The sequence below is a fragment of the Mastigoproctus giganteus genome, chromosome 8 (assembly GCF_048544385.1).
Source record: "Mastigoproctus giganteus isolate SK-2022 chromosome 8, ASM4854438v1, whole genome shotgun sequence".
NCBI classification, from domain to species: domain Eukaryota; kingdom Metazoa; phylum Arthropoda; class Arachnida; order Uropygi; family Thelyphonidae; genus Mastigoproctus; species Mastigoproctus giganteus.
Window position 1 is genome coordinate 81,107,764 of NC_143582.1, and position 26,952 is coordinate 81,134,715.

Genomic DNA, 26,952 nt, shown 5'->3' on the forward strand with positions numbered 1-26,952 from the left:
TATAAGAACCACGGCATAATTAAAGTCAGTAACAGTTTTTAACCATACAGAAAGATTTCTTATTAATCCTGCATTATTAAACTATATTTCTGTAATGATGGGGTAATAACTACTAGTAAATAATAAGTGGGACTAATCAGCTTGCTTATCATGGCAAGCTGCAAAGCCAATATTCATTATAACAAATGAGAATACTTTATTGGACAAAGCATATTTTTTCAAAAACAATGATGGTATGTAAACAAATACAAATATAATACACATTTGATTTTAAAAAAATTTCACAGCTCCTAAAAATGATCAACATTAGATAGCTGTAGAAGATATAAAGCTTCATTATCAGAACCACACACTAAATTTGAACCTTTAATGTCCACGCTATTGACACTCATTACACAGGATGGAAGCAGTGAAACAATTTCAAGTCTGTGTTTGGAAGCCTCACAGTTAAGCCAACAATTACCAGAATGCAGCATATCTGGAAAAAATAACCAATAAATTTTTAAAAACTTAAAGGAACTTTAGAAATTCAACAGCTGCAATAACTTATCAGTAATAAAACTTGTCAGGAACTAATGACTTGTAAACAAAATTAAAGATTTAGTTAGCATTTTTCTCATACACATCACTGTTAACCTTCTGCTGCTTACACGGTATTTGTTAGACATCACTTTTTTAAATTTGGAAATAAAATCCTTCCATATACTTGCCAGTATTCTCCAACTGATTTACACCATTTTTTTTTTTTTTTTCATTACACTATGAATTAAGAGAAATTAGTTTGTTTGGCATTTAACAGATGGCAAGCAAGCAATAGCATCAGTTTCTTGCACTTGACTCTTGCATTCATGTGGCTAGTTAGTTAGTTATTTGGTTTTTAGGAGCATTAGCAACTAAGGCCATATTGCTCCGGGATATGCGGTGGTCATTCCCTGACCTTTCCACATCCTCTGTATTTGGTGGTGACAGGCTCGAACCCCGGTCTAATCAAGAAGCATGTGCTATGCACTGCTGCTCCTTCCCACCTGGCTACGGAGGCGCCGCATTCATGTGGCATCTACAAGATACCAGTGAGAGCTGTAATTTTTCACGCTTTGGTTTCATCAGCTTCACAGAAACTAAACTTGAACAGCTGACAAAAATACACGTTTGCACTGTATCTGCCACATGAGAATGTTTCAATTTGTGGGAAGCCTGACCTTAATTCTAAAAATTAATTCTTAAATTCTAAAAATTAATTCTTAAATTCTAATATAACAAAAACATTGTTTTTGGTTTCTCTCACTTAGTTTTGTTTATTTTGTAATTAAGTTTAGCAAACCTTACTTATGCAGTGTCATTATAGCTTTCATATCTTTAACTGAGCCACTGTTTAAATTAAACATGAAATTGTTAATACAAAGTTATTTAATGAAATGCAATGCATAATGTGTAGGACCTTGCTCATACAGAGATGCTTTTTTAGCATGTTTAATATACATCTATGAGAAATATGTTCATCAGTAGTGCAATTTTCTCTATTCAGCTTTGATTTACCTTTAGTACATGGGTTATTTGTATAAGCCTTATTTTTGGGTTCATTTCACAAATAATGATCCAGAAAAATGCATTTTATACACTGCATTAACAAATGTACTGCATGAATGTCTTCAACCACCTACCTAAACTATCTTGCTCTAAATATAACAATTCTTTTTTTCTCCACCTTCCAGAGTTAGGCTGAGAGATGTTCTGGTCTCGTGCCATTAATCTTTGGTCTGCCAAAGATTTCTCCAAAGATTCTTCATTTTCCTTTTGTTTTGTAATTTTTTTATCAACTATCTATAAGTTGAAATTTTTCTCTGTATTCATGAACTCTTTTTAATCTATTGAGTTCACTTTTAACTTAGTATCTGCTCACTCTTACTGTGATTTTTGAAGGATAATGTAATATAATTTGAATGCACTTTTCCTGGCATGTTTCCATACAGTCTCCATCAGACACGTCTAAATTACTGTGTAACTTGCAAGTAATAAACTTGCAGTAAATCAAGATGTAGCGTGAAGTGCCTTTTATCATCCTTTATTTATTCACCTCTAAGCATATAACCTGATATTTTTCTAAACTATTTTATTTCTGCATTCTGTTCTCATGACTTTTTTTTTAGACACATTAGCATATAAGTGTGAAGCACTTAATTGTCTTCATGTCCATTCATCCATATATATAACTCCCAGTGGGTGGATCTTTCATTAATTTTATATTTGCCTCTTTGAAAAAGCTGTGTAAGGTCACCCCAAATTTCATTAAAATTGGACCGACAGAAATCCAGCAATTATCTTTTTTTTTTCATATAGTTTACACAAGTTAACCATACACTAAACAGTCATGGGATACTATGATTGTTTAATTTGTTTAACAAATTAAACAATCATAGTATCCCATGACTGTTTAATTTATTAAATCACAGAGACTAAAATGTCACATATTACAAAACATGGGGTAAATATTATGTTGCAAGGTATGTACAGTAAAATGAAAACAATTACTTATATTATTAGTAATTGGTAACAAGACAATTAGTTTTTTTACTTTTCAGAAAAATAAATTCAATTAATTTAAGAATTAAAAATCTAACACAACCAAACTGTAACTACTGCATACGTTAACTAATTTGTTGATTGCCCATATTTCACTCTCATATTATAACACAGGTTTTAGAAGGTATAATAGATATTTTTATTCCAGTTTCTTTCTGAACTTCAGATGGTCTAAATATATTATTTGTCACACCTTGATAAATCTCAAGTTTTTATTTCAACATCTTTCTCAACTTATGAAAGATGTGCAGCCAAGATACTCAACTGTTCACTTGTTCTAATATTTTGTTACATTAAATTTTACTAACATATAAGTTAGTGCAATAGCATCAGTTTAATTTGTAGCTATCTACCAAAATAGTTAAATTGGCATCGTTTTCATTATATCTCAATTGTGAATACCTTCACGAGTTGCCATAGTACTGTACTACCTCGAATAAGTAACACTTCACCAGTGGAGGAGAAGACTACTGTTACTTATTCTCGGCAGATACCATCACCCAAACAGCATCGTTTCGAAGCTTATTGGCTTCTCATCGGTGGGTGGGCAGGTATCCTGGTGTTGCAATAGTGACAACCCAGTTATAAGGTATAACTCCACAATATGAGAGATGCCTGATGGTTTGCAGTAGTATAGACTATAGAGTATTTTAGGGCAAGAGCCTCATACTACGGGGTAGAATAACTAACATATAGGTTAGTGCAATAGCATCAGTTTAATTCATAGCTATCAACCAAAATGATGGCATTGCACTAAACTATACGTTAGTTATTCTACCATGTAGCATGAAGCTCTTGCCCTAAAATACTCTATACTACTGCACACCATCAGGCATCTCTCATATTGTGGAGTTATACCTCATAACTGAGTTGTCACTAATGCAACACCAGAATACCTGCCCACCCACCGATGAGAAGCCGATAAGCTTTGAAACGGTGCCCAGACGGCACAGTTTCAAAGGCTTTCATTACCACCTAAGAAATACTGTTCAAGGTTTAGGCTGCCTAAATGAATGTCAGATGAACTAATGAGACTTGTGGCAGAGAAGGAAAATGCATGGGATGCATATAAATTATCAGGCAACACAGAAGGCTATGGTAGATATAAGCCAGTCTGTAAACTAGTCACAAAGGAGGTTAAGCAAGCAAAGGCAGATTACGAGAAATCTTTAGCAAAGGATACTAAGAAAAACAGCAAAGACTTTGTCACTTATGTAACCTCTAGAAGGAAGGGGTTGAATCAGATTGGTCCACATGCTATCAATGGTTCGACTATTGATGATCCTGCTCAGGTAGCTGACAAACTGAATGAGTACTTTGCATTCACATTCACATGAGGAATTCTGTAGGAAAGTGGAGTTCAGAAGTTTATCAAACTCTAACAGGGAAGCAAGTGATTTTGTAATAACTGAGAGCAAAGTGGAGGAAAAATTGTTGAACTTAAACATAAGAAAGGCACTGGGGTAGAGGGGATCTATCCAATTATATTAAAGGAGGCAGCAAAGAAAGTAAGCAAACCCCTAGCCATAATTATGAGAGCATCTTTGGCAAGACTGCAGTTATAGTTCAGACACAACATGAGTTTGTTAAGGGGAAGTCTTGTCTGACCAATTTGATTGTATACCACAATGTGGTCACAAAGAAATTGAATGAAAAAAATAATTTTGATATCATATACTTGGATTCGAGGAAAGCTTTAGATAATGTTGCACATGGAATACTGCTGTACAAATTGGACCCAGTATGGCATTAAGGGAAAGTTGCTACAATGGATAAAGGGATGGTTGAGTGGAAGAAGACAGAGTGGATAAACAATGGGCACTGCTGTTCATGGAATAATGTTATTAGTGGCATCCCCCCCCACAGGGTTCAGTGTTGGGCCCATTGTTGTTTTCTATATTTATCAATGATTTTGACGAAGGTATATCAAGTTTGAAGCCAATACAAAAGTTGGCATTACTGTTAATGACTGTAATGACAGTACGCTACTGCAACAGGAAAAATCTAGAAAAATTGGGCATATGGGCAAAGAGATTCAACCGGTGCAATACCACCACTTTGCTTATTGAAGGCTTGAAGTGGTGGAACCCATGTTTAGTCTCTAGAGCTAAGTTCCGGTCAACCCTTCCCTATCTCTTCCATCATGCAGTATGATTGATGACTTTTGAGGTTATGACGAACATCACGGCGAGATCCATTATTCCTTACATTTCGAGGGTACAGCTCTAAAACAGTGTTTGCAGGCTGGCCGCTAGTTAGTACACTGGACCGAACCTAGTGTATAATCTTGCTACCTCTACTCTGCCAGGAGGGAGTCCGAGTAGTGTGTATGCGGGGAGCATTGTCGAGGCCACGTTTGTCAAGGATCTGGGTATATTCTTACCATGTGTACGCCATATCCAAAAATTTCGTTACTTCATACAGCATGTCCCACCCACATTTTCTTACTATTGAATACACCATGAATTGTCAAACTAATAGAGCAAGCTTATCTGCGAAAAGATCTAAACCTCCCAAGCACTTCCTAATTCATTTCACAAATATACTTGGTCTCAATTCTAATCTTAACGTTGTCCATTTCCACTTGCAGTCTGCCAAACCCCATGTACTTTTTCTGACAAATCTCAGTTATCGGTTGATTCAACTACTGCTCATCTCAGATGCCAAAATTATACGCTGTATGATTCTTTTCGCCTCAAAGGTGGTACTTGTGCATATGTCCGTTCTGATATTCCCTGTCAGAGATTTGGCAATTTGGAATCTACTCTTTGATGTTCTCTGGCTTAAAATCTCTCTACCCTCATTGTGTAAAATTCATCTGTTGTCTCTACCGTTCTCCCAACTCACTAATCACTTGGAGCTCTTTGACTTCCTCTCTTTGCAACTTGACTTTCTGCAGTCCAACTTTCCTAACAGTGAGGTAATTTTACTTGATGATTTTAATTTTCACAACTCCAGCAGGCTTCCGTTTTCTAGTCACCCCAACCCAGCCGGTCGAGATGCTGAGGCTTTTGCAATTACTAATGGCCTTGCACAGATTGTTCATTTACCTACAAGAATACCAGACAATCCTAATTAAACAGCCAACACACTTGATCTTTTTCTCACAAACAACCCTTCTGAGTACACGGTCGAAGTGAGAGGTCCTTTAGGAACTTCCGATCACAACTTGGTGATTGTCTCTTCTCTAATGGAGACTTTATCTCATGGCTATTCCCAACCTCGTGTTGTTTGGCATTACAAGAATGCAAAATGGGATGACCTGTGAGATTTCTTTTCTTCTTTTCCTTGGTCGGATTACTGTTTCAAACCTTCTGATGTCAACATTTGCTCAGATCGTGTCAGTGAAATTATTCTTGCAGGAATGGAATCCTTTATCCCACATACCACTTTAAAATCTCGTCCTTTATCTAAACCTTGGTTTTCCAATAAATGTGCTAAGGCTGTTCAAGAGAGGAATGTTGCATATCGTAATTGGCTTGTTTCTAATTCTTCAGTTTCATTTTCTGCCTACACCAAAGCTCACAACAATTGTAAAGCAGTTATTAATCAGTCCAAACTAGAGTCTGAACAGGCTAAGAGTAGAAAATTTTCTTCTTGCCCTAATGGTAGCCGAGGATTCTGGTCTCTTGCCAAAGCTATTGGCCGCAACTTTTGCCCATCTCTGTTCCCACCTCTGTCCAAACCAGATGGTTCGGTTGTCACTTCAGCCAGGGATACAGCTGACCTGCTAGCATCCCATTTTTCTTCCAACTCATGTATTAATGATCTTGGTAAAACACCTCCCACCATTCCCAACACGCTCCATTCAATGTCACTTGTGATCGTCCGTCAAAAGGATGTCAGAAGAATTTTGACGAATCTTGATGCTAAGAAAGCTCCAAGTCACGATGTTATTTCTCCACTTGTTCTCAAAACCTGTGCTCACTCCTATTCTTTGCCGCCTTTTTTCAATTTCTTATTCCAAATGTGTTTTTCCTTCTGCTTGGAAATTTGCTCATATACAGCCAGTTCCTACAAAGGGTGACAAATCCCCCCCCCATCCAATTATTGTCCCATTGCAATTACTTCTACTCTTTCTAAAGTAATGGAGAAATCAATTAACCGCCAACTCTTAAACTACCTAGAAACCTTCCGTCTGATCAACGATCGCCAGTATGGATTCTGTCACAGTGTCGATCCACTGGTGATGTTCTGGCTTATGTTACCCATTTATGGACTAATTCAATGGAAAGGTTGGGTGAAACACAAGTAGTTGCTCTTAACATCTCAAAGGCTTTCAATCGTGTTTAGCATAAAGGTCTTCTAAACAAGCTTCCATCTTATGGTTTGCCAACTGTTTTTAGTAATTGGTTATGCAGTTTTCTCTCTGATCGCTCACTGAGGGTGATGGTAGATGGCTCTCTGTCTTCTAACTTCTCCACTAATGCCGGTGTCCCCCAAGGTCCAGTTTTTTCCCCCCAACTCTTTTCCTCTTGTATATTAATGACCTTCTTCCATTGACTGGAAATTCTATCCATAGTTTTGCCGATGATAGCACATTGCATTCCACTTTCCATTTTGAGAAACCTTGTTCTGCTCAATCAGCTTCAACTTCTCGAATATCCGCTGCCAATTCCTTAAATGCCGATCTTCGGGTAATTCTCCAGTGGGGCAAAGACAACTTAGTTGATTTCAACCCTTCTAAAACTCAGTCTTGTCTTATATCTCGCAAAAAGGATTCTTCTGCTCCTGTGCTTATCTTTAGTGACACTCCGATTTCTAGGCAAAATGATATATCTCTTTTGGGGATTACCCTGACTTCTAATCTCTCTTGGCACAAGCACATTACAAATATTGCTTCCTCTGCATCTAAAAAACTTGGTTTTCCCTTTTGCTCTCGGCATTACTTTTCTTCCAAACATCTGCTCACTCTGTATAAACCACAAATCTGCCCCTGCCATATTGTTCCCACATCTGGGGTGGTGCCCCCAAAACCTCTTTCAGGCTTCTTGATTCCATTCAGAAGAGGGCAGTTAGATTAATTAATGATTCATCTCTAACAGAGTCTCTCCACTCGCTTTCTCATAGACGTACTGTTTCTGCTGCATGCCTCTTCTACAGATACTTCCATGGGCACTGTTCTTCTGAATTGGCTTCTGTAATTCCCGCTCTCTCTTTCAAAATAGTCCGAACACGTGCCGCCACCAGCCAACATCCATTCACTGTCCAACTTCAAACTCACAGAACCAACTTTTCATCTTCCTCGTTTATTCATTCAACTGCCGTTTTCTGGAACAACCTTCCTTCATACGTATTTCCTGAAAATTACAGTGTACAGAAGTTCAAGTCCAATGTCAATAAATATCTTCTCAACCTCCAACCCAAGCACGGTACTAAGTACTATAGGTTCTAATACCTGTCGTGTTTGGGGTTTACATAGAAAAAAAAAACCCGGCCAATTCCATGCCTCCACTTATTCCAGCCCTCAACAGTTTTCACAGCATGAATGCAATGATCTGGTAAGAGATTTAAATTTACCAGGAATCTGCAGAACTCCTTGGTTTTCGACTTAAATCAAAAACATTTTCTGGCACGTGACATATTTCTCGTGGTACAAACAAAGAGAGTGAAAACCAATCCTCTTCTTTTCTAAGAACAATTCTATGGTTTTTTGAAGTAATATATAAGAAGACAATGTATTATTAAGAAGACTTAATGAACTATTTAAAAATTAGTTACAATCCTACACAGTGGAGACTAGTTACTGACTCATCAGTCTCAAAGGTGTGTTGCTCCACAATGGAAATAAATATGGTTCAATTCCAAAAGCCCACCCTGTGCATTTGAAAGAAACATGATAACTTGAACAAGTTGTTGACAAAAATTAAATATGAAGAACATGATTGGTTAGTCTGTGCTGACTTTAAAGTTACAAGCATGTTACTTGGACAGCAATCTGGCTAAATGAAATATGCCTTCTTTTTTGTGAATGGACAAGGAATAAGCACTGGGATGTATGTCTGGCCAAAGAGGGGCAGTTTGTTCCCTGAATCAAAGAACATAGTTCATAAACCACTGGTAGACTCCAAAATTGTTCTCCTTCCACCCTTGCAAATCAAATTGGGTTTGATGAAACAGTTTGTGAAAGCTTTAGATCAGGAAGGTCCCTGCTTCAACTACCTTTGTACTGAATCAATCACCCAAGAGAAACTAAAACGAGGTACTTTTTCGAATTCTCAAACTCGTGGGAGACCATGAATTTGAGGAAACTGTGAATAAAAGAGAAAAACAGGCACGGATTAGCTTCACGTCTATTGTTGATAACTTCTTAGGGAACAACAAGGATCCAGTTGAAAATGTTGGCAAACTTCAAGGAACGTTTTTTTACACTCCCACATTGACTATTTCCCAGAAAATCTAGGAAGTGTTAGTGAAGAACAGGGTGAGAGGTTTCACCAGGACATTACAGACATGGGATGAAGTACCAGAGGAAGTAAAATGTCAACATGATGGCTGACTATTGCTGGATGCTGAAGATGGATTGTAAATTAGGTTCTGCAAGAAAATCAAAGAAAAGAAAATTTGACCCTTTTTTTTTGTTCAGTTCTTAAAATGAGAGTTGAGTTTTAAGTGGACTCTTTTACCAAATTTCCCTTTTTACTAGTGTTTTCAACATGTATTTAAATATAAGTCTAGTAAAAGTTGCATTTTATTATAATTTCAGTGTAGAAATTAATAAAAAATTAGCAAGAAATCAAATTTTTTTGTGATTTTTGAAATCAGCATTAGAAAATGATTCAGAAACACCAATTTCTGAGAAAACATCAATGAATTTTTTTTTCAAAATGCAGAGGAATATTATTTGTTAATTATTTTGATAAATTGTATTTTTCTTTTAAAATGAACACCCTATATAAACATTAAAAATATTTAGGAATGAAGCATCCTTGTGATACTCCAGAAGCTTAATTTATATACATAATTCTTAAAAATAATCTTATCTAAGAATATTTGCTAATTACTCTACACCTTTAATCAGCAGTGCAAAGTGTATTTTACACACCATTTATTTCCTCCTCCACAAGAGGCAAAAAATAAATTAAAATGGTGGACTTTACAATTACGTATCATATTGAGGAAAACTTCTCTTATTCTTTTATTCTCTATTCTGGCATACTTTTAATTACAACACTCTTATCCAAAAAAAAATTTCTGACCATCTTAATGGCAAAATTTCAGGATAGCAAAGTGGATGAATTTGGAGGTAAACAAAAACTGAAATTAACACAAATGTGCTGCCCACTCGTGTGTTAATTTTCCACAAAGAAAACTTTTCCAAAGTGTGGCACACTTTTGGCATGAAATTTTTTTGAAATGATACTGTTTCATTTAAATAATGGTGTAAATCAAAAGTAAAATCACATCTGAGGAATGTAATTCACATTGATATTTGTAAAAGAATAAGAGAAGTTTACCTCAATATGATACATAGAACACTTCCGTTTGAGACTCTCCAGAAATTAAAATGAAAACAATTAAAAAAAATCGAAAATCTTACATTACAGTAAGAAATAATTAACAATAATTAAAAATCAAATAAACACATTAAAAATCAATTTAACATAATTAGGGTGCCTCCATAGCCAGGCGGGCAGGAGCAGCAGTGCGTTATACGCGCTTCTTGATTAGACCGGGGTTTGAGCCCATGCCTACCAAATACGGAGGATGCAGAAAGGTCAGGGAATGACCACAGCATATCCCCGGGGCAATATGGCCTTAGTTGCTAATGCTCCTAAAAACCAAATAACAAACAACATAATTAAAAATTAAGTGTTATTAATTATTACTTACTGTAATGTAAGATTTTCGATTTTAATTGTTTTCATTTTAATTTCTGGAGAATTGTTTTCGTTTCGTTTTAATTGTGTTTTCATTTCATTTTAATTTCTATCAAACGGAAGTGTTCTACGTATCATATTGAGGAAAACTTCTCTTATTCTTTTACAAATATTGATATCAACGTAGAACGTATTGAGCATTACCACTCTGCTTCATACTATCAAATTCCCACTGATATAATTCTAACAAGTTTTTCTGTCTGTTTGATGCACAAAGTACATCTGCAAGAATGTTAGTTTTTTTGTGGTAATCTTGTGATCGATAAATTTCATATACAAGTTATACCTTAGCCCAGTGAACATTTCAATTGAAGAATGAAACAGATGTTTATGGCTAATTTTTAAAAACATGAGCTTAAATCAACTTTATTAAAGGTTAGTTCATTACTGAATTAACCTTTTAAAGGGAACACATAGTGGAACATTTTTTTTTTTTTTTTTTTGTGGATAATGGAAAACAACACCCATATTATAAAAGGTTGTTTCTAAATGTAAATCGTCTCTTACATTATATAATGCCAGGCAGTAGTGTGTAGCCATAATACCTTTTAAGGGTATGCATGTAAATTTACATTTTCAAAGGTCATTTCATATACAACTCAAATAAGAGTTAATGTTTTAAAATCATCTGGTATGTACTACCATCTCATAATTTTGTTTCCAACTAATGATAGACAGTTTTAACAGCTGGCAACAAGGAAAATATCTTGAATATCAGACATGATCATGCCTGTTGGTACTGTTGTTCAATTTACATATAAAAAAGCCAAATTCTCTGCAATTCAAACTTTGAAATTGATGAAACTGAAGTGATTAATAAATACGGAGCATATTATTTCATAAAAAAATTATAATAATGAATTTAAAAAAAAAATTTTTGGCAATAATTTCATTCTAATGTTGAGCAATCAGTAAAAATAAGAAACAAATTTAAATTTTAAAGTATTTAAGTACAAACTAAAATTTTAGGAAGAAACACTCCACAGAGCCCACTGCTATCGAAAAATCACTGTGGCGATTCATACAAGTGCAGTAAACTTGTTTGTGAAAGGATTAATTAATACCATATTAAATTAACTGAAATATGGCATCAAGACCCATGACATTACATAAAATTGCTTCATCAAAAAAATACCAATTTTATAGTACATTTTCTTGTAGAGATAGGGATGTCATAACCCCACCACGTAAGACACTAAATACTGTGTTCAAGTACAGAGATCACACCAAAAGAAAGATGTCAAACTTCTTGAAAGGGTTAAATGATGGGCAATGCCTGGTGAGATTGTCAAAGGGACATCTATATGATGAAAAACTTGGAATATGTATGCTGCATAGTTTGGTAGCTAGGAACCTTAGAAGTGACCTATTTGTTTGTTTGTTATTTGGTTTTTAGGAGCATTAGCAACTAAGGCCATATTGCTCCGGGGATATGCAGTGGTCATTCCCTGACCTTTCCGCATCCTCCATAATTGGTGGGCACGGGCTCGAACCCCGGTCCAATCAAGAAGCGTGTGCTATGCACTGCTGCTCCTGCCCCACTTGGCTACATAGGCGCCAGAATAGACCTGACTGAGGTGTGCAATGCTCTGAGAAGAGAAAGTAAAATGAATGAGGGTAAAACTTTTACTATTATAAATGACTCCAGAATTAGGGACCATAAATTTAAATTACAGGGAAAGAGGTTTAGATTGGATTGCAGAAAGTTTTTCTTTTGGCCAGTGAGTTGGTAATGGAATAAATTGCCTCCATGGGTGGTTGAGGCTGACAGTTGGGGGAAATTCACAGGTCAGTTGGATAGGTATCTATTTGAGGAGAGAGTCAAATAGGTGGTTTATTTTATTATTTGTTTTTTCTGGTTGGTGTTGCAAAAGCCTCAGGCTTCATTACATCATATAGCTAACGCTAATATTAATGCATACCTACAATAATTAAAGTTATTCAAAAAATAAATGGTAGTCTGCCTTATGTATGTACTAATAAAAGAAATCATAAATTTAAAATAATCTTAGCAACATATACTGTTTTATAAGGCAATAATTCATTTACAAAGAGTATGTACAACCAGGGCTAGATCAAGGCAGTAGAGGGAGTACCAAATCTAAAATAGTATTTGCCAAATAGTGCAAGGAGGCCACAGGCTTTTGTTGCATTGGCAAAAAAAAACAAAAAAAAACACCCAAGTAGATAAGAAAATACAAATTATATGCTTTCCCCCTTACACAGGTGACCTTTGAATTTATTCAAAGTTTTAAAAAAATGTAAATTACTACTGTTTACAATTAAAACCTATGAATGTTATATTATGAAAAATGCAATAAAACATTATCACACTGCATAAATTTCATATGCAATTTCAAACTAAAAGAATTTCATCCTTTTCAGAACAGGGAACTTTTAAAAATGATTTGTATTTGCACAGATTATCTAAAGCAAAATTACCTGTATTTGATGACAGTGTTGCTTTCAGCGTTGCAGCATTACACTGATAAAGCGAACCATCCATGGAGCAGCTGTACATATAATTTGTGTTAGTTGGATGGAACTGTAATTCCATTACTGGAGATGTATGTGTATCAAGAAGTGAAGATGGATGTTGTAGTTGTCTCAGATCCCAAATATGAATAGTTCCATCATCTCTACCTAATGCCACAATATGCGACTGTGTGGGATGTCTAACAAGGCAAGTAACTGCAACATTTACATCTAGACTAAAATAAACAACAAAGACACTTTAGATTTCAAGTAAATATAGTAAGAAATGATAGTGTAAAAAATTGTAAACCTTTCCATTTTTTATTTTAAGTCTTACTGCTGTCACTGTGATGAAAAATATGCAGTTATTTGATTAATTCTTTCATCCACAATTATCACTAAATAATCTGAATTATAAACATCCTTGTCATTTCTCTGATAAAAATTACATTATACTAAGGGCTAAAAAAACTAAGGACACTATACTAAGAAACACGGTTCCTTAGCAGACATTTGACAATGCTTCACAATGGGGCAAAAGTATGCAGTATTTGAATAGTGTTTTATTGTTTCTCTGCATTTTCAAAGTGGCCTCCGTAGCCGAGTGGGCAGGAGCGGGAGTGCAGTAGCACAAGCTCTTTGAGTAGACCGGGGTTCAAGCCCCTGACTGCTGAATACGGTCGATCTGGCAACCCGCACTGGACCAGCATGGCAGATTATGGTCCATTTCCCTCAGCATTAATTGTTGAGGAGGCTTCCATCCTGCAGTGGGTTGATAATGGCTGCACTTTACTTCTTTTTTTTTTTTTTACTTACATCATTTTAAAGATGATTTTTAGCATTCTTCTCACCATGTGATAGAAGACTATCTCTACATTTAACTGTTTGGCAGCATGTCATAAAATATGAAAAGGATACTTGGAAATTAATGGCCAACAGTATTAACCATTTTTAAAGAAATATATACCATATATCCCAGCATACAAGTCAACCATTGCAGAACTAAAAAATTGTCTAAAATTTTAAGGTCAACTTATATTTTGAGTATAAAATCCAAAGCTTGAATTAAGATTAAAAAGACGAATTAATAGCAATATACAGGAAGTCCTTGTTTTTTGTCATAATTATGTTCCTAGAACTGCAGCAAACAATGAAAACACGGGGGCTGATTGACCTCTGTATGTATTGACTACATATGACATTACAAGAGGCTTGGTGGAAAATACTGAAGGAGACTATTTGACAACTAAAACAACCTAAAATGCTTGGCCCAATGTATCAGCAGCTGTGGTGGCTTTACATCATACTGATCTGTCCATTGTAAGCAGGCATGGACATAGGATTTTTGGTGCCTGTAAGCAGAAATGTATTTGGCACCCTTGAGATACTTTTATTAAATATTATTATAATAAAAATTTTGAATTTTTTTTGAAATTTTGAAAAAGGTCCAAAGATGGGTAACTCGCCTGGTGAGATCGGTAAAGGGCATCCACATGAGGAGACTTGAGGTGTTTTAAGGCTCTGAGAGGCATGAGTAAAATGAAGGAGGACAAAATTTTGGTTATAAGTGAGTCTAGAACTAGGGGCCATAATTTCAAGTTATGGGGGAGATGTTTACACTGGATTGCAGGCAGTTTTATTTTAGCCGGCAAGTTATAAATTACTGGAATAAGTTACCTACATGGGTAGTAGGCTAAAAAGTTTGGGGAAATTCAAAGGTCAGCTGGATTCAAAGGTATGGTACAGGAGGTAGGAAATGCATAGGTTGTCTATTTCCTTTTCTCTTATTATTTTTTTTTAATTTTATTATTATTATTATTTTATTTTTACTTTTTTATTTTTTTTGGCTGGTGCAGCATAAGCCGTAGACTTCCTTGCACCATGTGGCCGTTGCTAATACCCTTAAGTATTTTCTCTCTATTCCCATTCCTTCTGAGACTGCAATTTCAGTGTCATAGATGTACATAAAAACATAAGAAAGCAACACACAAAAAAAAAAAAAAAAATCGATTATTAAAATGGTTATTTTCAAGAAACGGTATTTTGTGATGTTCATTTTATATTCTGGGGGGGATTAAGGCAGCAATAAACATAGATCTGCCCACATGACTGCAGCAGGCTGCACAATATGAAGGTTATTGTTTTAGTAGGGTTTTAGGAGCATCAGCGACTAAGGCCACACACAAAACCTCAGAACACAATTTACAGTGCCTGTAAATTGTGTTCTGAGGTTGAATTTGTTTGCTGGATGGAAAACCAAAGAGGAGAAAAACCATGCTAACCCTCTCCCCACCACCCCCAGACCAACTCAGCCACATTATGAAAAGGGCCCATAAAAATTCCTCCCATCATTGACAGGACTGAGGTATTTTTCCACCTGGTGTGGGGAGGACAGCAATCCTACCAAATGTGCTACACATGAGGGCACAATATGAGGTAAGGCAATTCACATCCTGTGGGTTGAACATGCCTACAATACATCAAGAGAAAAAGCTTTTGCCTGTATGTTCTCTAAACCTTTTGTACACAACAGATTTAGAGAAACATTTAAGTTGATTTCTACTACATTGTACAAAAGGTAAAAAAAATAAATTCCCATATGAAAAAGATGTTAACTTACAAGAAACACTCAAGGAAGATCTTATAAAGAACAAAATACTGATGGTATTAACAGAGACAGCTTTTACTGGTAAAAACACATGCTTTTGTTTCTTGGTGTTGTTTAGCTACTAAAACCACTTCCTTGACCAGATGATATATCTGATCAAGGAAGTGGTTTACTTCTTACTTTTTACATTACTTTTAATTACATTACATTACATTACTTTTTTCTGGGTGGCCAGTACACTCCTACCACTTATGAACTACAGAACCCCAATATGCTTAACCATTTGACGAGTATATATATATATATATATACACAGGGTGTCTCAAAAATATTGGTACAAACGTTTAGGGGAGGTAGGTAACATCTAAAGGAATGTGAATCGCATAGGAACCCATAACCGGAAATGTCACCGTAAGTCGGTACACAGTGCTGTTCATCAGTTTGCAAGAGGGAAAATTTCTGGTTTACTCATTCACTCAGTAGTCGCAATGAGGGGCATGCATCGATATACGAACTGTGAGCTGGCAGACATGCGACATGCACCTAGTGTATGGATTAGCAGAGGGCAATGGACGAGCCGCTCAACGAATTTATGGAGAACGCTTCCCACACAGACATGTACCGAACCACCGTTTGTTTGCGCGTGTGCATCGAAATTTGCGATCATCATTTATCACCATTTAGAAATAACAGGAGCAGTGCGGGCAGACCACATTCAACGCGAACTCCTGCCATGGAAGAAAGTGTGTTGAATGCCATCCAATATAATCTTACTACCAGCACATGTGCCGTTGCCTCTGCCTTAGGAGTGTCTCGTTGCAGTGTACAGCGTGTCTGGCACCACGATTCCTTACACCCCTTTCATCTCCAAAGGGTTCAGTTACTGCTCCCCCAAGATCATCCTGCACATGTGGCTTTTGCACAGTGGTTTCTCCAAGAAAGTGTTCAAGACTTGAATTTTCCAGCCTATGTTTTGGTCATGGATGAGGCTTATTTCACTCGGGAAGGCTTATTCAATCAGCACAATGCTCATGTGCGGGCTCACGACAACCCACATGGTGTGCGCTCCCATGCGGCACAACATCGCTTCGCAATAAATGTGTGGGCAGGTATGGTCAGTGACTGCTTAGTCGACCCATACCTGTTACCACCCCACATGAACTCCACTAAATATCGGATCTTTCTTGAACAAGTTCTACCAGGGTTACTTGACGATGTTCCAGCAAATGTAAGACACAACATTTGGTTTCAACATGACGGGGCACCTGCCCATTATGGAAGGTGTGTTCGTGACCATTTGAACAGGCGTTTTGGGCATCGATGGATTGGCCATGGTGGCCAGGCAACGGGTCCACCATGGCCAATCCATCGACTATGGACTGGCCATGGTGGACCTCTTGCCTGGCCCCTACACTCACCTGATTTATCGAACCTTGATTTCTTTCTGTGGGGGGCCTCAAATCTATCATGTACAAATCACCTGTGGTGATGGAAATGGATCTCGTGGCAAGACTCGTCTGCGCTGCTGCTACTTTCAAAGAAACTCCAGGTGTGTTCGACCGGGTCCGCCAATCCATGCTACGTCGGTGTCACGCATGCATCGCGTCTCATGGGGGAACCTTCGAGCATCTATTGTAACATCATGAAATGCATCTATCTCGTACTCCATTGTTAATATTATGTCAAATAAATGTTTGCCACTAATTACTGTCTTGTGTCATTTCTGATTCTTGTGCCTCTGCTACTACTTTCCCGTAACATTTCTGGTTATGGGTTCCTATGCGATTCACATTCCTTTAGATGTTACCTGCCTCCCCTAAACGTTTGAACCAATATTTTTGAGACACCCTGTATATATATAGATATATATTTTTCAAAAGCAGATTTACTTGGAATATGTACAGTCATTTCAAACCATGCATGTATTTGTTACAGTGTAAATTTTTTTTGAAATTTTTCTAGTATGTGCTGCCATCTATTATCTATTTCAAACTAATAGTAGACACAGTTTTAATAAGCAGAAATTGGAGGAGATCACATTTGTTAGCCACAGTTGTCAAATTTGGGCTTATCAAGGTCTAAAATTGAATAAGTGATGTATAATTCGACCTAGCCAAGTGGTCAGGAGCTCAAGTGCAGTAGCACACACTCTTTGAGCGGACTGGGGTTCAAAGCTCATGACTGCCAAATACAATTAATACTTGTATTGATTGATTTATTGTAAACTCCACTGACCTGGTGGTCATGCTAGAGTATAAACAATAACATAATTGGTGTAGATGATATGACTGCAATAAAAAAAAATAAATAAATAATAATAAAATAATCTTTTTTTAAATTCTGATTTTATTTTTGCCAATTTTACTCTAATTCTAAGCAATCAATTCAGAATAAGTACAATTTAATATCTAAAAGCATTTATATACAAAGTTCTTATTTTTTTTTACAAAACTTCAAAATTCCACAAAGAAACTTACTCCACAGAGCTTGCCACTATTAGAAAACTGAATATTACATCAGTTCTGACAAGGTTAAAACAGTAATATGCAATGCATAAATTAAATTAAATTAAAAAAATCATATCTGTGGGACCAATAAGATCTCTTTGTGGAACCCAAAGTTTCTGCAGAACATAGAAAAAGGAATTACAAATGTAATCTATACCCAACATCTAACAAATCCCAAACAGAAGATATGGATGATTACCAAAAAAACAGCAATCATAAAACATGTTCAACAACTGAAATCCCCTCCCCATTTGCACTGTTATGCAAATAGGAATATATTCCAAAAATTAAAAAGGTTTCCCAGTTAAGTGCACAGGCCCAGAAACATGTTTCTGTTCACTGTTGACATGAATCTAATAGTATCCACCTTTTTGATTATCTAGCTTACATTACTAATGAATAAACACAATGCAGAGACATTTTATTCAGAGTTAATACCAGCAAGCATTCAAAATCATTAATCATGATTCAAATATATTTTTCAAGCATATTTTATGCTCTAACTATCTTCTTTATGCAAATGAAACTTCATCTTTTTTTTTGGTAGTTGTTGGCGCATAGGTTTCTGTGGCCATAATGCACCTCCCAAGGTTTTTGCAGTACTTTGATCCAAGCCCGAGGCAGGAATCGAAGCCGCGACCTTTGGGTTGCCAGGCAGGCACTTCGCCCACCCGGCTAAAACTTCATCCTTTAGTAAAGATTTTACAGGTGGTCCATTGATCTAAGCCATTAATCCTTGTATTAAGGTTAGTCTGAACATGCATTTAGAATTCCAATATCGTTGACAAATGTTTGCCAAGCTGAGAATTCAAAAAAAAAACAGGGAAAGTTCCTACTTCAATAACCGAAATCATCAAATAGCGCTTGTTGACATTTCACTACCTATCTTTATTAATGAGAGTAATCCCATGGAGGAATATCACAAATAAGAAGTCATCCATTCTCTTTATCAGTTATCATTAACATCTGAAGTGTTTATAAATAAAAGTAAACATAACTTCTACTAATTATATTAACAATAATGCAGCACATAAAAGAAGGCAAATCTGACTACAGCTTTCTTTTCTACATTACTAGTTTTTTAAAGACAAACCACATATATTTTTTACCCAGTAAATAAAAATCAACAGCTTCAAACTTCATACTATAACAAAAACAAAACTATGCATCCTCAGAGCTTCAATAAGTACTCTCTCTCTCTCTCTCTCTCTCTCTCTCATGTATGATACTGGCAATATTAAACTGTAGTTTAAATATTCTTGTCAATTCTATTCTAGCTTATAAATAAATATGGTTTGCCATATAATAGTGAGTACACATATATTAATAATAATTATTTTCAGATAATATTTCTTTTCTTTTAAAACATGGATCAATAAACATTAATCATTAAACAGTTAATCTATTACAATTAAAAGAAAAAAAAAAGTGGGCAGTTGGTATTCAACAGTTGAATTTTTTTTCTTCTTTTCTTTGTTTTTTGTAATGACTGAGTTCTGTCATTGTATAAACTGAATGTTCACTTTAAAATAGTTACCAAAGCATAGTCATTACAACAGGTTCCTACAGAATTTTTAAATATAATAAAAATAAAAATTAGTTATTACTACTTTTGAATGCATCCTGTATTGACAATGCCCCATCACATTTATCTATCCATCAGATACAACTTCATTCAGTTCCATGTATGCACTTTTTTAACTATAATTTTCTACAATATTTCAGTAACTTCATTTACCATTTTTGCCCCCCAAATCTGAAGCAATGTAAATGCACATGCATTTGTGTCAAGCCATTCTATAATCAAAGTCCAAATAATTAATTACCTATGATTTATTCCAAGGTATCCTGCAAATTTAAGGAGTTTTTCCTAACATTTGAGTTGCAAATAACCTAAAACTAATACTCTTAATATTAAATTAGTTTTTCCATGACACACACCCTTTACTAATATTAACAGTATTAGTTTTAAGGCTATATATAACTCAAGATGCTAGGAAAACTCCTGAAATTTACAAAGAATCACAGGTAACTACTGTAAATATTGCAACTTTCAACCAAATTTCTGAACCTTTTGTTTCAATTTTTAATCAGTCTAAATATAACAAGATACTTACATTATAGATTTTACAGGCTCATAACTTTGTCTGAAGTCCCACAATTCAAACGTGCCAAGAATACTACCAGTTACAACCTCTTTATGTTTAGTATATGTTATAGCTGATGGTCCATTACAATTTTCTAAAGAAAATATACATCACAGTTTTTGGTGGAAAAAAAAAAAAAAACAATATTTTAATATTTGTATCAGTTATTTATTATACACAATTACATACCAAAGTGGAAAAAAAAAGCAAAGGAAAGAAAACAAATGGTTTTTCTTTGAATATCTTAAATTCTACTTAAAACTGTTGGAGACCTAATAACTGATGGGATGACGAGTCCAGTGTGATTCTTGTAGAAATACAGTAACTTCTCAGTTACATTCAAATCATATAAATAAGAATTTTTGACACCTCAAATCTGCTTTACTTTGAACTTTGCTTAACTTCAGAAAGAGTACATTACGTTTTGAAAATAAAATGAATGGGAATGAAATTCCTTCAACATTTATGTATTTAAACTATATTTTACAAATGCAAAATATAATACAAATACAATAGCATGGGCTCTTGTTTTGTAAAATTAGTGTTGCTAATGTGATGTTTCTTCATTTGGCTGTCATGAGCTTTTGTGAGATAAGAACATGAACAATATATTTGCAATCATTTAACACAAGTTCATAGGTAAGTACTCTGCCTCATCATTCTGTTGGCTCTATCTTTCTTGCATCATTTAGCCATTCTAATGCTAACCATACTGTAACAAATGTTTTTGTTATAGTTAAAAAAAAATTAGCACAGATCTGTTATATCTTTGGGAGAATCACTTCCAATTTATGAATTAATCTCAAGGATTCATGGTGTTCATAAAGAGGAATGTCAGTTATCTTACTCACTGTGAAGTCCACTTGCTGAAATAAACAGCTTTCCCATCAGATGTCACTGGTATGTTAATTGATTTATAGTCAGCCACTCCATACAATAAATGGTTATTTTTTTTTTTTAGTTACTCTACTATGATTAGTTACAAGGAATGCAATATATCAACACTTGGTTATGCAAGCTACATGAAAACAAGATTGACTGCCTACATCTAAATTACTTGCTGCCATGGGTATAAATTTGGAGATTGCTACTAATGCTTCTAAAGAACAACAGGTACACTGCATGTCCTATATGAATGGGAAACAATGTGGTATTTAGTGATGGGCACATCCAAGTTAGCACAATGCAATGTTAGTGTTTCTTACAGCATAGGGTCTCTCTTAAGCAGAAATTCATCAGCATATATGTAACAGCAATTTTCTTGCAAAAATGGACAAATCATTACAGTGAAAAGAAAAACTCAGGAGGACAACCCTTGCTAAGGACAAGCTTGCATACTTGTTAGAGTAAAAGATATTGTTTTGGGCAATATCATCAGTTCATGGCAGTTGATTTACAAGCAAGGTATGAAAAATCTAGTGTACAGATCATATAAGTACTCAAGCTGAAGATGGTTTTCTTTGAAAATTAAAAAAATAAAATACTGGTTATTGGTAAAAAAAAAAAAAAAAAAATCCTCTTTTTATGACACCCTCATCAGTGCCTTGGTCTTCAAAAAAAATTTTTAAATGAATTTATGATACGTGTAAAAGCTTAAGAGGAGAAATTACCAGATTAAGATGTAAAGAAAGCACAAGGAGAAGAGGGTATCTATCCAGTTATACTGAAAGAAATAAGTAATGAAGTCAATTAACCTTTATTTATAATAGAGGCATTCTTAGAGTGAATGCTCCAGAAGACCAGAAGCATGCAAATCCTTCTGTCTCCATGGAGGAGATGTGTTGAGTTTCCAAGAGCAAACAGCACAACTACAGATCTGTAAGTGTAGCTTCTGTAGGAAAAATCTACGGTACCTATGGTTAAAGATGCAGTGCAGGGTCACCACTATAGCAATGATATTAAATCTGCAACCACTGGAGGACTCCTAAGCAATCATGTTGAGTAAATGAACCATAATCTGCCAAGCTGATCCACTGCCATTGCGAGTTGGCAGATCGATCCTATTCAGCATTCAGGGGTTTGAACTGCAATCTACTCAAAGAGCATACACTATTGCACTCCTGTTCCTGACCAGTTGGCTATAGAAGCCATCATATTAGGTAGTAATTATAAAGGAACTGGATGCAAGGAATAATTTTTATATAATTTACTTAACATATTAATGAAATTTTTGAAATGAAAAAAAAAAAATAAAAAATAATAATAATAATAATAAATAAATAAAGTAAATAAAAATAAAACTTTAACAAACAGGCAGATAAAATGCATCAAACAGGATAAGGGAAGATAAAATGCAAAACAATAGCATTAAAAGCAAATAAACCATAAGAAAATAAAAATAGGCAAGTAGCTTTTGGAGCAGTGTGCTCCTTTATCAACATTGTCAAGCTAATAAAGAAATTTTTAAAACCCTCTGATGTTGGGCATATTAAACTGCAATTCTACCAAATGATGGCTATAAATGGAGCATGGATTTATTAAATGCAATAAAATACAATGATGTTCACACAATTGACTGCTGTTAGCAGCCATGAAACAGCAGTCAATTATTACTGTTTGATGGGCAAACTTCCAGTATGGTGTAAATGGAAAACCACTGGAAACAAATACAATGAAGTCAGAAATTATTTGACTTCACTGTATACAGAAGTTTAGTATTTTAGGCACATCTCAAAAAGTATTAATTTGGAAGATGAAATCAAACAAGGATGTCAATCAGCTTAATTATCACTTCCTCTCTTGTAAATACAAAGGAGGGTTCAAATATGACTCAGTTTCAATCAAAGTGCATCAAAAAATTGCCTTACATATTTCACATCAGGCAGTCTCAAAATTCTTCCCCACCACCAATGGGTATGTACCTGGTCTATCAACATGAAAGTAGTTGCATCCCTGCAGCACAATTTATTAGGAGTTTTCAACCAGTGCAAAACAAAAACTCACACTACTGCATTACAAATTCTGTCCTCCCAAAAATTTTCTTTATACCGCTAAAAGGTAGAATCTGAAGGACACAATTGGCTGTTGTTATAAGGTTTTAGGCAGATTAGCAACTTAGGCCATATTGTGCTGTATATGTCTGTAAATTGCATGTTTTGTGGTCAATTTGCTGTTCTGGAAATCCAAGAACAAGGTCGAAAAATCCAAGTTTCTAGGAGAAAAAAACCATGCTACTCTCGATTAAGACTGACTAAGTCAACCACGTTGTGTAAAAGGCCCATAAAAATTCCTCACTTGATGGGATTTGAACTCAGATCTTTTCTACCCAGTGTGGGGAGGATGATGATTATATCAACTGTGCTATCCAGGAGGGCAAGACAGCTGGACTGCAGCAAGTATAGGCCGAGGATCTCCCAAACCGCAGTGTTCTGATGGTCTCATTAGCAGTGTGGAGCCAAGCAGTGATATGAAGAACGGCATGATCCCTTTCATGTTTCCTCCCCCCCCCCCCCAACTCTCAACATTGCCTTTATCCTCACTGTCAAAGAGATCAGATAATACTGTGACATCATTCTCCAAAAATCTGCACAAAATAAACATGTCTGTGGACTGCGGGGTTTTGAATTTTTTGGTAATGGTGAGTTAATATACTGTCATCCTATACTTGCTCATATCTCATCCCAAGCTGATCAAAACTATTTCCTCTCTCTTCTATTGCATTCAAATTCTTTGAGTAAACCTCAAACTTCCACACTTCTGATGAAATGTCAGCATCTTTGGAACCCACCTTACCCTTACTTTGGAAGTGAAGGGATTCATAAATAACTGCTTCTGCACTACCAACACTGATGTTTGTCCAGAATAAACTTCTCAACTTTGATAATGTCACATGACTGATTGCTGTTTGCTGCCGTGCAGAATGAGGGAGACTGCTCATCTCAGTCTCATAACATTTGGATTTTCAACTGTGTATCACTTCTGAACTACACTGCAAATCACTCACAAATATCAGGTGAATATAAGAATATTCACCAAGTGATATTTGGTGAACATTTTGCTAACAATGTGATTACACACCACTGCTCCATCTTTCTAACTTCTGCATATTCCATCCTTTACCAAGTGCGTATGTGAAAGTATGGTTAACGTAAGGAGAAGAGAAAAATGAAACAAATGTGCAAAAATGACATTGGGCTATACTGTTGTCAAGAAAAAAGAAAATTTCAGATCAAATTTGAACTCACTTCATATAATCAATATATCCAATAATAATAAAATAGGCTTAAATATCATATGCAAGAGCAGGAGGGGCAAACTTCACCAATTCTGTAATTTTGCGTTTCTCCCTATCACCATTCATATACTTGCTGAAAATTATTAATTCATCATAGTCTCAGATACTTCTTTATAACCATTTTATTTCCCGAAATTCTAATAATTTTTTTAAGTTATGGAGAGTCACTGTGAAAATAAAACCCATCTCATCTAACTTCAAACTTCCCAGAAGTTACTGAGCAACTGTGCTACCACATCAGCATGATGATGTATCCATTCAACAAGTGTTCCCCATTCTGAAATTCCATATAGCTATCACAAAAATCTTGTATTTCCTTCCTGCATATTTAAAAATATCCAGAGCTTAATTTAATAACGTTTAAAATTTTTTTAGTAAATAACTTACATTTACTTACATTTTTTATTTATTTACATTTTATTTTATTTTAGTTATTTACATTTTACATGCAATTCTTTGCATGTAAAATGTAAATAACTTAATTAAAAATGACATATTTTAATATTCTTAATTAAACCTTTACTGTTTCATTGTTTTAATTAAACTAACTTTGTGAGGAAGAAGGGCAAAACTTATCTCGATCACCCAATCAGGATCTTTTTTTATAACAATTTCATTTTAAATAAAATATAGATGATTTAATTGACCAAGTTATCTATAAAACAACTTTATGTATTTCATATATATGATTCAGACTTTAGAGCTGCCTTTTTCTAAGTCAGTTGTCTACAATTCCCATCGTAATGCAGAACTACTTTTGGCAGAAGGAGCAACAAAAGTTAACTGAGATAAACTATATAAACTTTATTTTGTGAAAAGTGTTAAAATGATTAAACTAAAATCTATATTTGTATAGCCAAGAATTTTTTTCAGTAGAGATAATTAAATGATTATCCAAATGTACAAAAGCAATAGTCAGACCATGTCTTGAACACTATATATCATCATAATTTTACAAGCAAAAAATCAAAATTACAAGTCTGCAGTAGTTACAGTATTAGTTTTAAGGCTATATACAAAGGGTACTAGGAAAGTTTTGCAATATGACGCAACAATGAATCACAGGAAGCTGCTTGTTGCTGCATGTTGAGACATGTTCATACGTGCATAGTAGTCGCCGCGCCAAGTCGATGGGCTCAGTTATTCATTAGTAGTGAGAGTGTAAAGTGCTTGCGATGGCATTGTGGTCACGAAATGAGATAAGGACAGTTTTGCGGTATAACTTCGTGCGTGGTTTAACCAAAGACCAGTGCTTAGAAGAAATGACTCTTGCACTAGATGATGATTGTCCACATCGTACAACGATATTCAGGTGGTATAGAGAATTCCAAAGGGGAAATTTCACTCTGGAGGATTCTGAGAGGCCGGGAAGGCCACGAACGTCAGTTACGGAGGAAAACGTTACTGCTGTGAGGAAAATGCTTGACGAAAACAGGCGAGTGACCTACCAACAGATAGAGGATACTTTGGGCCTAAATGCACCAGCAATTCGTTCGATTCTGCAAGATCATTTGCACGTGAAGAAACTTTGTTCTCTCTGGGTGCCGCATCAACTGACTGAAGAGCAGATGACACGACGTGTGACTTGGTGCCGGGAGATGTTAAAAAAGTTTGATAAGGGACAATCTCGGTATGTGAACAACATCGTAACAGGTGACGAGACTTGGCTGTACTATTACGATCTGCCGACCAAGGCTCAAAACAAAGTTTGGGTCTTTGATGATGACGACACACCCATAATTGTCAGAAAATCCCGATCTGTAAAGAAGAAAATGATAGCTGTATTTTTCAAATCGAGTGGAATTGTGGAACGTGTCGTTTTGGACATGCAGAAGACAGTCACAGCTAAGTGGTATACTGAACAATGCCTGCCTAAAGTCATTGGATCTATGAAGAACCTGCGGCCAAAGTCAAGAATGGACACCTGGTACCTCCATCACGATAATGCTGCAGCTCACCGCGGCAAAACCTGCACTGAATATTTGACCACGACAGGACTGAAACTTCTCGAGCACCCTCCCTACAGTCCAGACCTTGCTCCCTGCGACTTTGCACTGTTCCCGCATGTGAAAATGAAGCTAAAAGGGAGGCGGTTTTCCAGTGATGAGGACCTTCTACGGGCTTGGGACAACGAGTGTGCTTTACTCCCTAGTGAAACGTGGCAGAACTGGTTTAAAGATTGGTTTCGGAGGATGGAGAGGTGTATTGAATGTAGAGGAAATTACTTTGGAAAAATTAAATAAACAAAGCTGTATTGCAAAACTTTCCTAGTACCCTTTGTATATAACTCAAGATGCTAGGAAAACTCCTGAAATTTACAATGTACCACATCAGCTTACCATTGTACCACTCATTTTGCCATTTGAACCATCTTTTGTGAACAGGCAGGGCAACATTCTTGTTTGGCAAACTTATGTTAATTATGGAATTTACATCATACTAGAAAATACATTATGGATTGTTTCATTTGCTAGGCCTACATATATATTTTTATTATTATTTATTTTTTTCATTAACAGCC

At 35.6% G+C, this 26,952-nt stretch overlaps 1 protein-coding gene across 1 annotated transcript in view; it reads right to left on the bottom strand.

Moving 5' to 3' along the window:
* Positions 1–290: 290 nt before the first annotated feature.
* Positions 291–26,952, bottom strand: part of Nup43 (nucleoporin 43) — a 67,204-nt gene continuing 40,542 nt past the window's right edge. Inside the window, exons 5-7 of the mRNA XM_090380281.1 lie at positions 20,168–20,291; positions 12,903–13,171; positions 291–478 (exon numbers count right to left, since the gene is read on the bottom strand). Coding sequence (XP_090236407.1) covers positions 291–478; positions 12,903–13,171; positions 20,168–20,291 — 581 coding nt within the window. The remainder of the gene's footprint in view (positions 479–12,902; positions 13,172–20,167; positions 20,292–26,952) is intronic.